At 34.9% G+C, this 14,230-nt stretch overlaps 2 protein-coding genes across 2 annotated transcripts in view; one reads left to right on the forward strand and one right to left on the reverse strand.

The window, feature by feature from the left end:
* LOC127841526 (RNA polymerase-associated protein CTR9 homolog) overlaps positions 1–6,635 on the forward strand; it is a 73,344-nt gene extending 66,709 nt beyond the window's left edge. Inside the window, exons 21-23 of the mRNA XM_052370401.1 lie at positions 5,339–5,490; positions 5,624–5,815; positions 5,952–6,635. Of these exons, the coding sequence (XP_052226361.1) occupies positions 5,339–5,490; positions 5,624–5,815; positions 5,952–6,354 (747 nt within the window). The 3' untranslated portion in view covers positions 6,355–6,635. The remainder of the gene's footprint in view (positions 1–5,338; positions 5,491–5,623; positions 5,816–5,951) is intronic.
* Positions 1–14,230, reverse strand: part of LOC127841555 (nose resistant to fluoxetine protein 6-like) — a 370,059-nt gene that overhangs the window by 105,099 nt on the left and 250,730 nt on the right. The window lies entirely within an intron of this gene.

Here is a 14,230-nt window from a genome sequence, read left to right on the forward strand (position 1 = left end):
CTATGTGTATCCGCGCGAGAAAGAGTTGTATAATTTATGCAAGAGGTTTAAGTTCTCCAATTATATTCATTCACAAATGGAAACATGATATTAATATCGTGTTCAATGCAACAGTTTCGAACGGTGCTTTTATAGAAAAGAATCAATAAACAATGATCTAATTGTACGTGTCGCGGAGGAGATTGTTTATGAATGAATAAAATAGTCCACTTTCTGCAGCGTCTTCATGACGTAGTATTTTTGCTCAGTCCATTCATAATATGAGGCTATTGATAGATGCGCCTGTCCATAAACAAAGGAAAGTCCACGGGCGATAACAACGCAATAGGTTACGCTCTCACATACACCTCAATGACGTAGTACAGGTCGTAAATTGAGGCTATTAATAGATTCAGGAAAAAGTTAACGCTTATTTATATTCTCAATTTATAAAACGTTGAACATAAGTTCAACAATAACTTCAGCGATACAAAAGACAAAAACAAAAAAAATGTTTCATAATCGCTATAACAAACAATTTATAATAATAATACGAATGACCTGTTTCGTAACCTCGTTCATGCTACTACAGCGGGTATTTCTGGAAAATGTTCTTTGGTTCTCAACAGATAGCGGCGATCTAGCAACGCAATAGTAGTAGGTTAGTAGAAGGTTTAGCTTTGTTTATATTCACAGTTCTCTATACATAGACAGTTGATTATGAGTTCATCAATTACTACAGGCTTACTATAGGCAACCTCGGAAATGCTTTATAATCGCTAAAACCGATAACAACTAAATATATTATATGAAATATATTTATAACAATAAATATCTTTTAAAAATGTAGTCGGCGTATACGCTGACTTTGAAATAAAGTTTGCAATTTACTTTTCTAAATAAATAAATACAATTAAAATAAAGTTAAACTATTGTGTTGTGTTTTTCACTTGTACGTTGCATATTCACCGCATGAAATGTGTGTTAGCATTGTCAAACCACACATTACTGTGAGTAGATAAAAAATATACTACGGGAGAGCACTTCATATATGTCCTCATATGCCTTGTTATGAGTATCTTTCTTCACTATCGAAATATATCGTATGTTGATATTTGATTTAAACTTAGTTTTCTTTCGACACATTTAAATCACACGTCAATAGCGCCGTCATGGGAAAATGGGTCTTATGCGTTTCGGCAAGCGTTTGTTAAACCCAACATGTGCTTTTGCGCAGTCAGGCCATAGGCGATGCTGTTCGCTATAAAATCACTCAATATGTTATGTTTCTCTTTACCAGAAGGAGAGATGGCTGAGTGGGCTATTTATATGATGGGCGCATATGGAATAAGACCCATTTTCGCATGACGAGGGTCATTACAAATCTAATTGCGAATTAAAAATGCCACATTTAAGAACAATGCGTTTTGATTCAAAACTGAATTCAAAATAGCAAACTTGTAAATACTGGCAGCCTATCCATACATTAAGGAATGATTTCCAGACGTGCTGACCAAGTACGGCAAACATTTTGGTATGTTAATTAAACGATTTTCTCTTATCGTGACACTATACTATTTCACTAATGATTGTGTTCTCATCTTGGAGGAGGAAGTGAATTTCTGCGAGATGGATTGTAACGCGTAATTGTAACAGGGCCACAATTTGTGTCGTTTGAGCATACAGAGAGTAGTCCGGAATTCATTACACTGAACAGTGCTACATCCTTTGAATTGAGCACAAACGCAGTGATGTAGCAAAAATTCAGAGGTTGTATCTCGAATCAGCTTTTTAAATATTTTAAAATATTCATGCGTGTATGTTGGCGTTATGTAAAGGTCACTAAGATGCAAACTGAGTAAAACAGCTACGCCTGAAAGCGCATTAGTGCTCTATACCTATGTTTATGTCAGTGTTGTTGACACTGTGTGAACTGCTCGGGTAACAAGTAAAGCATTAACAGCAATGTTTATATACTTTTATTCCTCCATATACAAGATACGAAGATTATCGTATATTTTGAATTTGTATATGGTGTCAAAAATCAAAAGTTTTGTACACGGAACTTTCATTATGAAGTTATATTCTTGGTGAGATAGTTATTTGATATTAGAAAAAATATTCCTTTAATATGATGGTGACTGCAAATTTTCTTTATATTAAGTTCTCATTACCATTTTCATCATACTTTCTATGCTTTCAGAACGTCCAAAAAGCATGTTGTTTTTATTTTGTCTAAGTTATTTTTTTCTTTTATGAAATAAAAAGGATGATAAAAAGTGCACACAAAACTCGACCCGTGCGCTATGAAACACACTTTATAAAGTTGAATGGCGTGTGTTCATTTCAAACTTGCGATTAATTTTCAAAAATGAATTGCGTGTTAAATTATGCAATAGCTAACATCTTCAGAGCCTTCAGCGCTTTGATAATGTAAATATCAATAAAAAAATACATAACTGGTTAATTATAATACTTCTTATATTTAATTAAAATAAACAGAAACAATAATTATTAATAAACAGAATAATTTGTGATCAGAAGCCTTAGCCAAAATTTACCATATTGTAACCATTTGTCAATCAATAGTAAAAGTTTGTCTGAAGTATTAAAACTCAGCATTTAAAATATCTGCAAGGTGGTGGAGACAGGGAACAGAAAGAAAAGTCATCAAAACGAGCATCAGAAGTTTTTTGAGAAAAGGAAAAAATTGCAGAAAATATAAGGAAAGAAAATTAAATCCATCAGATAATGTAGTTAATTAGTTAAATACCCCCACTTTTCAAAGCATGGGGGTACATATGTAAATGGTCAAATTTTGCCTTGCTTGAAGGGTAAGTTGCTAATCGAATACAGGGTACAGACACACTACTTCAATCATGTTAAACACAATAAACCATTAACTATGTGTACTCCAAACATTATCAGCCTTGTCTTGTTGGCAGATTTTACATTTAAGACGAACTTCGTCCTTATCGTCCACCACCGTGAGCCACGGAAAACTTTTTTGCCAACTTTCAACAGTTGTTTTATTAGCGTTTAAGTGTATCCTTTTTTATTTGAAAACAGGGGAAATGAAATCATACAGTATTGACAGTACAATGTTTTAACTTGATACAACTTTTGCTGTATAAAAAGAATCAGTTTTACTTTGAGAAGTAATTAGTTTTGGCTTCGAAGCAGCAATGCTGACCTCTTCATGTAATTTAATAAACACATAAGGGCTTGACTGTCTGTTAAAAAAATCAGTACTAAATTTACCATGCGTCTACATGATACAGGGTATACATACCGACTGGCTAACTATTTCTACAATCCAGCGCACAAATTAGCTCTAATTTTTACGATAACCAGTCTCATATTTTGACGAAAAACAATCAGCTGTTTATATTTTTTGTTTACGTTGTACGCAGAGAATTTACATCATTTGCGTAAGTCCAGATTGGTGTGCTTAAATGTACGACGGAAATGATAAATTGAGCGTATCTTGATATTTCTAATGCGTATATTACGCTGATACGCAGCTTATCTAGAACGCTGGTTAATGCAGGGCGAGTAGATTAAAGTGAAGGGTGAGTGGATTGTCAGGCCTACTCGCCCAGGGCGAGTGGCTCTGGAAAAATTCTTCAATGCCTGTTGTGAGTCACATAGAATGTTAAGCAAGAAGAGACCAAGTTAGTGAAAATGTTGTCAGTATTGGGCACAGAATAATATACAGTTTTCAGTACGTCTGACTAAAAAAGTGCTTGAATTTGGATTTTTTCCCTTGAAAAGTGCTTAAAAAGTGCTTGAATTTCATTAGAGAAAATCTGTATGAACCATGTATTAGGCTAGGAGTTAGTGTTCCTGTGTCGTATGAATTAAGATTCACATCGTACATGCATGATATACATTCTGGCAAATTCGACTGTACAGACATTTTCGATTTCAGAATTAAATATCTGGCTTATTTCGCATTTTTGACACATGTTCTTCTTAACTTTTATTTTAAATAATATTGAAATGTATGACCTTGTTAACACTCTAGAGGTCACATTTAATTTCCGATCATCATGAATCTTGGTCTGAAGATTTGTCCCTATGATATCTTGGATGAGTTCGAAAATGGTTTTTGCTGCTTTAAAAACATGGCCACCAGGGGCGGGGCATTTTTCCTTATATGGCTATATATGGCTTTAGTAAAACCTTGTTAACACTCTAGAGGCCACATTTATTGTCCAATCTTCATGAAATTTGGTCAGAATATTGGTCTCAATGATATCTTGGATGAGTTCGAAAATAATTAATGTTTGCTTGAAAAACATGGCTTCCAAGGGGCGGGGAATTTTTCCTTATATGGCTATAGTAAAATCTTGTTAACACTCTAGAGGCCACATTTACTGTCCGATTTTAATGAACTTGGTCAGAAGATTCATCCAGATAATATCTTGGAAGTGTTAAAAAAATGATGCCAGTTGGTTGAAAAACATGGCTGCCAGGGGGCGGGGCATTTTTCTTATATGGCTATAGTAAAACCTTGTTAACACTCTAGAGGTTTATTTTCTGATCTTCATAAAACTTGGTCAGAAGATTTGTCCCAATACTATCTTGATATCTCAGGTGAGCGACTTTGGACCTTTCAGGCCCTCTTGTTTTAAATTTACAAATACATTTAAACAAACAATGAATATTGATAAATGAACGTGAATACATTAAAGATAAAAAAAATGTTTTTTTATGAAAAAGCGTAATGTGGTTCTGTGCACTTGTTTCTTTTTACAACTTTTTATATTGTACAACATGCCGCGGTGAGTGGTATTTGGCGCTTCAGAGTTTTGTTTGCTATTATATAGAAAATACATAGTTGGTGCCCAGATGGATAAAGTCAATCGAGTGAGGTAAGAAAAAAAAAATTAGGGGGAGCTTTACCAACCAGTTATTCGATTTATACAGCTTAATGCCATTGACAAATTTTATAAAAGACTAATTATAAATTGACATAACAATAAAATTATTCTTGTCAAGCCTCCTACATGTACACAGCATTCATGACAACCGAATAACTACCAATTGTGTCGCGTTAAAAATAATTCCACTTTAAACTGTTCCTTTTAATACCTTCCTATTGAAAATATAAGAAGAAATTAAAAAAAGAATCCAAAATGTGATAATTGGTCTACAATTACGATAGCAGCCGATATTGGTAAAATACTACACCCTTGAGGAGTGTATTGGAAAGGTAGGAATACACTACTTCCTGTTGACTGGAGATAGGAAAATTTATTGGACCCTGCTTTATTAGGTCAATGTTTGCTACAGAGGCAGGATAAATACTTATTGTTCGTTTTTAGCCTGTACATTTTGCGCTTGTTACTTACAGAAACGGCGTGATGACGGGGAAATTCTCTCAGAAGGTAGCGAGGATGAAAGACCGAAGAAGAAAAAATCTCGTGGCAAGAAGGACAAGGGTGATAGTGACTCGGACACAGGGGCCAGTGATGATGGGGAACCCAAGAAGTCAAGGAAACGAAAGTTAGATGATAACTTAATTAGATAAATTACAAAAAATTATTGCATGATAACTTAAATTGAGTTGTTTTCTTTTGTTAATTTTCAATATAGTTCTGATAATAATACATTCCATTATTAAACTTAATAATTGTAGAGAAAAAGGAGAGAAAGGTGAAAAGAAAAGGAAGAGAAAGGAACCCAAAGATAAAAAGAATAAGAAGAAGGGTACAGAAGATGAAGATGGTCTTACTGCCAAGCAACGTCGTAAGATTGTTTCCAAGGCGATGATCTCGTCCAGTGAAGGCTCGGAATCGGAGGATGAGAAACTGAAGATTGATGTGGGAGGGTAAGTCTTTGATTCATGTTCACACAACCACATGTTTTGATTTTGTCATGTAAAATAGTCTGCAAATCTAATGATTTAATCCACTCATTAGAGTTGAGACCTCTCAGGTGTTCTCAACCAGTTTTTCTTACTTCAGTGATAGTGGCAGTGATGACGGTGGAAATGTTGGCAAAAGACGCAGGATATTGTCTTCTGATAGTGACAGTGATGGTGGATCAGTCCACAGGTCAAGGTCGAGGTCGCAGAGTGGAAGTAGGTCAGGGTCAGCCAGCAGATCAAGAAGTAGGTCAGCAAGTGGAAGTAGGTCAAGGTCTCGGAGCAGGTCGCGTTCAGGATCGGCTAGATCAAGGTCAGCGTCACGGTCAAGGTCAAGGTCAAAATCTGGCAGCAAGTCAAGGTCTGCCTCTAGGTCAGGATCAGGTAGTCCAGCTGGCTCAGCCAGGTCAGGAAGTCCAGGTTCAAGGTCGCCAAGTGTCAATAGATCAAGGTCACAAAGTCCTGCACAGGCAGCCTCTCCTGGGTCCCCTCCTGGAGAGTAAAATATGTCTTTGTTTGTGTCTGTCTTGGTTATAATGATGTTTTGGGTTAACTTCTGTTAACAAGGATTGAAATAATTATCTCAATCACAGTGTGTGACATATATGAAATGTAGAAACATGTTAAACTAATGTTGGAGATATTAGGGCTGAATTACTTAACAATTAGGCATGACATTTAAATTTGCCATTTATTTTGTTTGCAGATCTGCTTAATAATTATGATAAGTAACTCACATTTGGTGTTGAATTATGTAACAATGTAATAGATTCTTGAAACCCGATTATTGATTTTTTTTTTACAAAAATGGGATTTTTTTTTGTACCTGCAAGTATGGAAGGTATTCAAATGAATTTAATATAATAATAGACGACTTTAAGAGAAAATGGAACATCTGTGGTTAAGGACAATATGTGTCTTCTATATATACAGAGTTGTATCTCTTAGTTATTATGCCCCCTTCGAAGAAGAGGGGGTATGTTTTTTTCATTTGTTAAGCTTAAATTTATAAGTATTGAAAGAAATTAAATACAAGTTTATGATAGAAAATTTAGAGGAAGTGCAATGGATACACGGGCCAAATTTCGTTCTATAGAATGTTTGGAATTATTGCTTTGTGCATAACATAATTACATACTGTATGGTGTTAGTCCAAAACATGACTTCGATTTATATTGAAAGGACTTGAAAGATTCTTCAATGTTGATAAAGAGCTTCAAGATGACTTGCAGAGTAAAAGTGTCATAAAGCATAAAGCATTCTTTAATACTGACAGAGTTTTTGACAAATGTAACACAAAAATATGTTCTTTAATAAATACTGGTATGTAAAACGTGTTAGTTTTCCCCAAATTTAAAGGTCTAGACAGCACTTTTCTGTCAGAATTATGTCCTGGGCATTATGCAACAATCATGAGTTGTTCGCATGGTTTCTTACCAGAATGTCTGCAGTATGTGTTTGATATAGATCAATTTTATGGTAATGCAGAAGCGCTTCCACAACACTTAAAAGTTACATTGCTGCAAGCAAATGATTAGTTGTTCGAAAGAATCGGCCCTGAAAAATTGGAGCAAGTGAGCGCAATGAAAAAACAACCACATTTTATTCTTTCCACGTGTACTCTATCGGATATCTTTGCTTAACATTCTACTCCAAAGTGTTCGATCAACATCGACTTACGGGATCGAATTAACGTCAAGGATTCATACTTATACGCAACCTGGAATTAGTATGTGTTTTAACACTAATATTAAGTTATTGGCTATCGCGTGGACCTAACAGAATGTCACACATCAGCTTCAGGCGAAGTCCAAGGATTTAAAATATTCATTAAATATACGAAATGTTTCAGTTTATAATCCAATCATTTGATAATTTAACAAAATATAAGTTGCTGTAATGTTTTATCTGTAAGCGAATAATGTTTTAATATCATAAAAACATACCTGCTATCCCTAGCTATACCTTTTCAAGGTGGGTTAGCTACTCCAGAAATCTTCAAGTGCCGGAATTCGGCCACCTCCTACTGAAAACAGATCAGGTTAAACATAGTATAATGTAACCTTACCGGAAATCAAGAACCGCAACTCATCTTGCTTTTCAAATTAATTATGAAAATATAAAACGATGAGCGAGGTTGGGAGGTGGGAGTTACCGATAGCGGGTAAGTATTGAAAGTAACATTGCTACTCAAAATCAGCGAAAATTTCGTACAATTGTTCGTAAAATAAACTTAACCAATTAAAAATCGGTGTTCCTTACGGCAATTGCCGAAATTTTAACGCCTGATGTGGTCTGGTAAAATAGATGTTTGTAGATAAAAAATGCTCGTTTTTAGATGGTCGCTAAAGCGACCGTCCAAAGTGCTTAGTGTGAAATTCAGGTCGATACGGCCTAGGTATGATTAACCCAATACCCGCTTACTATGCGTATCCGCGCGAGAAAGAGTTGTATAATTTATGCAAGAGGTTTGAGTTCTCCAATTATGTGTATTCACAAATGGAAACATTATATTAATATCGTGTTACATTCAATATTTTCGAACGGTATTTTATAGAAAAGAATCAATAAACAATGATCGTATTGTTCGTGTCGCGGAGGAGATTGTGTATGAATGATTAAAATAGTCCACTTTCTGCTGCGTGTGCGTGACGTAGTATTTTCGCTCAGCTCATTCATAAATCTGAGGCTGGCGATAAACAAAGGGGAGTCCGTGTGAGAATAACGCAATAGTATAAGGTTACGCTTGTTTATATTCACAGGTCTCAATTAATAATACGTTGACCACGAGTTCAACAATTATTACAGGGATAAGATAGACAACATAAAAAAAATGTTTCATTATCGCTGAAAATGTTAACAAGAAATATCTTTAAAAAAGATATACGGCGTTGATTGTGGTCGATGTTTATGAACGATCAAAAGTTATCTCTATGAGATAAAAAGTAGCGGATGCCTTTTTTCTGCGCAGTTCTTAGCTACATCACAAGCAAATCAATTACGGGGTGTTGCGCCAGATTTCGTGGCTTATTTTGCTTTTTGTGATATTATTACTCAGATATCTATATTTACGGAATAGAAAAACACAAGAAACATGAAAATAAACGAGTGCATATAGGTCAGCCGGCAATACTCGAATCTTATTTAATTGCATAATTATAGTATAGTGAATTATTGTGCTCATGCTTAATAAACTGGTCTAAATGGAGAAATATTTCTAATTAATTTTATCAAAATTGGTCCTTATCATGCAAATGTTGAAAACATATTAAAAATCGATGATTGACATACCACAATAATATCGCCGAATATCTTTATTTAATATCTTTCTGATCAAAACAGACTTCAAGTGCACAAAGTTTACGAGACGGCGTTTATATAAAGATTTCTGCAACTGACCGCAAACTGACCTTGATACCTTGCGGATTGGAATGCAATGCATTAAAGTTAGGTAACAATTCTGCTGCTGAAACGACGGCTTGTTTACGCCAACTGTACACGACCAAGGCAACAGCTGTGCCTAAAATATTGATTTATCGACAAAGCGACTAAACGAACTATTTACTCCATCAGACAAAAATAGCATAGATTCCAATTTTTTCCTTCAATGAAAAGATCGCAATCCCTTCTGCGAACTCCGGTGATGAACTGTATATAAACTCTGACTTTCACACACTGGCCGCGAATTGACCCGAAACCTCGCGGGTTGAAATGCAATGCAAGTAAGTAAGTACTAAATATGAGTATATAGCCTTTAGTATAAACGCTTTTGCGCTGGTAATTCTCTGAAAATAAAAGGTGAACGCACAAACTGTATTTATGTCGAAAATTGATTGTAAAACTGTTCTAAATATAGAGCCTTTTCATTAGAGATAAAATTGTTTCATGCAGTAAAACAGTGTAACAAAGCCGCGGATATATTTCCAATGTTCTGGTGTTATACTCAAATCAGCCAATGGAATAAATGAAGTATATTCATTCGTACCTAGCCGCGGGAAATTTTATTTGAATATTATTGGACACTTACAAAGGTCAAGTCAGGGTGAAAAGCTGGCTTAATACAGATTACGCCGAAAAAACATTTAAATATAACAATAATATTCTCTAAAAAATGTAGTCTTGCTGTTTTGAAATAAGGTTTGGAATTTTGTTTTCTAAATAACTTTATTCAAAACAAAAGTTTAATTATAGTGTTTTTTACTTGTTAGTCGCATATTTACCGCATTATAATGTATGTTATAATAGGCAAACCATACATTAGTAAAATTCATTCTGCCTTCGCACATGGAAGGAATGGGTCAATTAGGTGCTGCGTTTCCTTTGCTTACTTCAGTTAGAGGTCAATTATTTACGTAATAGCAATCACAAGGCTCCGGCTTCAAAGGAATTGCGGAGCGTTCTTACATAATAAAAGTCGTAGTCGCATGGTATTTGCGTTTTGCATCCTATTTGGTCACGTGGTTCTTTTTCGCGGGTGTTTTGGCATTCATGATATGAGGCTATTAATAGATGCGCCTGTCGATAAACAAAGAAAAGTTTACGGGTAATAACAACGCAATAGGTTACGCTCTCGCATACAACAAAATGACGTAGTACAGGTCGTAAATTGAGAGATTTGGGAAAAAGTTGACGCTTATTAATATCCTCAATGTATAAAACGTTGAACATAAGTTCAACAATAACTTCAGCGATACGATAGACAAAAAAAAAGTTTCATAATTGCTAAACCCGAATATAACAAACAATGTATAATAATAATACGAATGCAATAGTAGAAGGTTAGTAGAAGGTTAAGCTTGTTTATATTCACAGTTCTCAATACATAGACAGTTGGATATGAGTTCATCAATTACTACAGGCTTACTATAGGCAACCTCGAAAATGCTTTTTAATCGCTAAAACCGAAAACAACTTAATATATTATATTAAATATATTTATAACAATAAATGTCTTTTAAAAATGTAGTTGGCGTATACGCTGACTTTGAAATAAAGTTAGCAATTTACTTTTCTAAATAATTAAATACAATTAAACAAAAGTTAAACTATTGTGTTGTGTTTTTCACTTGTAAGCTGCATATTCACCGCATGAAATGTGTGTTAGCATTGTCAAACCACACATTAGTGTGAGTAAATAAAAATATACTACGGGAGAGCACTTCATATGTGTCCTCATATGCCTTGTTATGAGTATCTTTCTTCACTATCGAAATATATCGTATGTTTATATTTTATTTAAACGCAGTTTTCTTTCGACACATTTAAATCACACGTCAATAGCGCCGTCATGCGAAAATGGGTCTTATGCGTTTCGGCAAGCGTTTGTTAAACCCAACATGTGCTTTTGCGCAGTCAGGCCATAGGCGATGCTGTTCGCTTTAAAATCACTCAATATGTTATGTTTCTCCTTACCAGAAGGAGGGATAGCTGAGTGGGCTATTTATATGATGGGCGCATATGGAATAAGACCCATTTTCGCATGACGAGGGTCATTACAAATCTCATTGCGAATTGAAAATGCCACATTTAAGAACAATGCTTTTTGATACAAAATTGAATTGAAAATAGCAAACTTGTTAATAATGGCAGCCTATAAACACATTAAGGAATGATTTCCAGACGTGCTGACCAAGTACGGCAAACATTGTGGTATGATAATTAAACGATTTTCTCTTATCGTGACACTACTATTTCGCTAATGATTGTTTTCTCATCTTGGAGGCGAAAGTGAAATTCTGCGAGATGGATTGTAACGCGTAAGTGTAACAGGGCCACAATTTGTGTCGTTTGAGCATACAGAGAGTAGTTCGGAATTCTGTACACTGAACAGTGCTACATCCTTTGAATTGAGCACGTACGCAGTGATGTAGCAAAAATTCAGAGGTTGTATCTCGAATCAGCTTATTAAATATTCGAAAATATTCATGCGTGTCTGTTGGCGTTATGTAAAAGTCACTAAGATGAAAACTGAAACAGCTATGCCAAAAAGCGCATTAGTGCTCTATACCTATGTTTATGTCAGCGTTGTTGACACCGTGTGAACTGCTCGGGTAACAAGTAAAGCATAAACAGCAATGTTTATATACTTTTATTCCTCCATACACAAGATACGAAGATTATTGTATATTTTGAATTTGTATATGGTGTCAAAAATCAAAAGTTTTGTACACGGAACTTTCATTATGAATTTATATTCTTGGTGAGATAGTCATTTGATATTAGAAAAAAATATTCCTTTAATATGATGGTGACTGCAAATTTTCTCTATATTAAGTTATCATTACCATTTTCATCATACTTTCTATGCTTTCAGAACTTCCAAAAAGCATGTTGTTTTTATTTTGTCTTATTTATTTCTATGAAATAATAAGTATGATAAAAAGTGCACACAAAACTCGACCCGTGCGCTATGACACACACTTTATAAAGTTGAATGGCGTGTGTTCATTTCAAACTTGCGATTGATTTTCAAAAATGAATTGCGTGTTAAATTATGCAATAGCGAACATCTTCAGTGCCTTCAGCGCTTTGATTATTATTGTTTTGCATATCTATTCATACGACACACAAACACTCAACTGGTGTTTGTGTGTCGTATGAATAGATATATTCGCGGGAATTAATTGTGGCCACAAATAAATAAAAACGAGCATGTTGTATCTACAAAAATCTATGTAATCATACCACATCTAGCGTTGAAATTTTGGCTTTTGCTCTAAGGAACACTGATTGTTAAGGTGTTAACTTTATTTTACGAAATACTTTACGAAAGTTTCGTTGATTTTGAGCGTTATAGAGACTATAATAATTAAATGCTGAAAGGATGTTGAATTGGATTCATGATACAGCATTGGCTAAAACACTGTGCTTATCTAATACTTTGTTGTTGTTTTTTAGATAGGGCGGCATGAATATAATAGTCGATTGTGGTTGTAAATAGTAGCGTTTATAATAAAAACATGTTTGTTCAGTTTCGGACATGTTGAAAGTTGGTGCCAATATGCTCTGCATACTGACATTAGAAATGTGCTAATTAGCATATCCTATAAATGGTATTGATTGTAAAGCAATATGGCTTTATTGTCGGAGTCCGAAATGTTTAATAATGCAAAATGTGGCTTAAAGCGTTTATAATGGCCATTGTGTACCACTTTTGTAGCAAATACTGTTTCGTTTATAAAAATGCTCAATACAAACATAATTAGTGGCAGAAAGAAAAGTAAGGTAAACAAAATCGCCTTTTAAATAAAATGTATCTTCTTTTTGCTACAGTGCGTCATTATTTCAATCAAAACATCGTTCTGTTTGAGAGTGACCAAGCTGTAAGCTTCACAATTTGCGACAAAAATCAAAGTAATGGGCATCTATATAACAGAATTGTAATGGGTCCTTGTAGTAAATGGTGCTGTTATCTATAATATTATCTTCGCTAGTTACTGGGCGTACTAGTCAGCGAAAGCAAACACGCGTTTGGCATGCATTATTGCTACATTCAATAAAGCGATATTGTATTTTCCGGTAAAGTTCACCAGAGAAAACATGTTCCTTATATGCTTTGCCAAATTTCGGTTTTGAAAGAAACAAATAACAAATTAACAAATTGAAATTGCATCACTCATATAACGCTCAAGTCAATAAAAACAAAATTTAATTACGTGAACATTAAAACGCTGAGCATACGTATGCGCTTAGCCATAGTCTGTTTAAACTAACACAAAATAACATTATTTTGTAATATATAAACAGGCTCTCAAAACTCTTTTTTGCAATACAGCAAAAACACCACCCAGAGATGTAAAAAAATGTTGCATTACATTAAAGCGTGGGTCGTCAGAACTCTGAACGCCGTTCTTGTAGAAGTTATCACCGCTGACCACGAAGCGCTGGTGATGTTCGAGGGCGTACCTCACCATCTGGTCCCGGACCGCTGTCTGCACTCGGGTGGTGTAAGGGTATAAAGGGTGACCTCCCGAATCGCCCAGTACGATACAACTCAGAGCCGATGGGGCATGGGAATTCTCGAGCAATCCGTAGCAATCGATGATGGCGATGAAACAGCAAAATTTGCTTCAAATGATTGCGTATATTGCAATAGGAGGACTGCATTAAGATTAATATAGGAAATAAATGTTTGTGAACATCCAACAGTCTTTAAGAGATATTTACAAATACAAAACTTACAGACAAAATTGAAATTAGTCTGATTAAACGTGGGGTCATTGTCTTGAAACAGTCAATGCATGCAATTGGTTGTTTAACCCGATTGAACCTCTCGACAATTCTCTGTAGTTAATCAGCACATGCATTTCTGTTCACGAGTCCGTTCGAAAGGTTTTTATGCAACTTCGTCTCTTAACAATTGTACCGACAGTATGTTTA

The sequence above is a fragment of the Dreissena polymorpha genome, chromosome 1 (assembly GCF_020536995.1).
Source record: "Dreissena polymorpha isolate Duluth1 chromosome 1, UMN_Dpol_1.0, whole genome shotgun sequence".
Classification (NCBI taxonomy): domain Eukaryota; kingdom Metazoa; phylum Mollusca; class Bivalvia; order Myida; family Dreissenidae; genus Dreissena; species Dreissena polymorpha.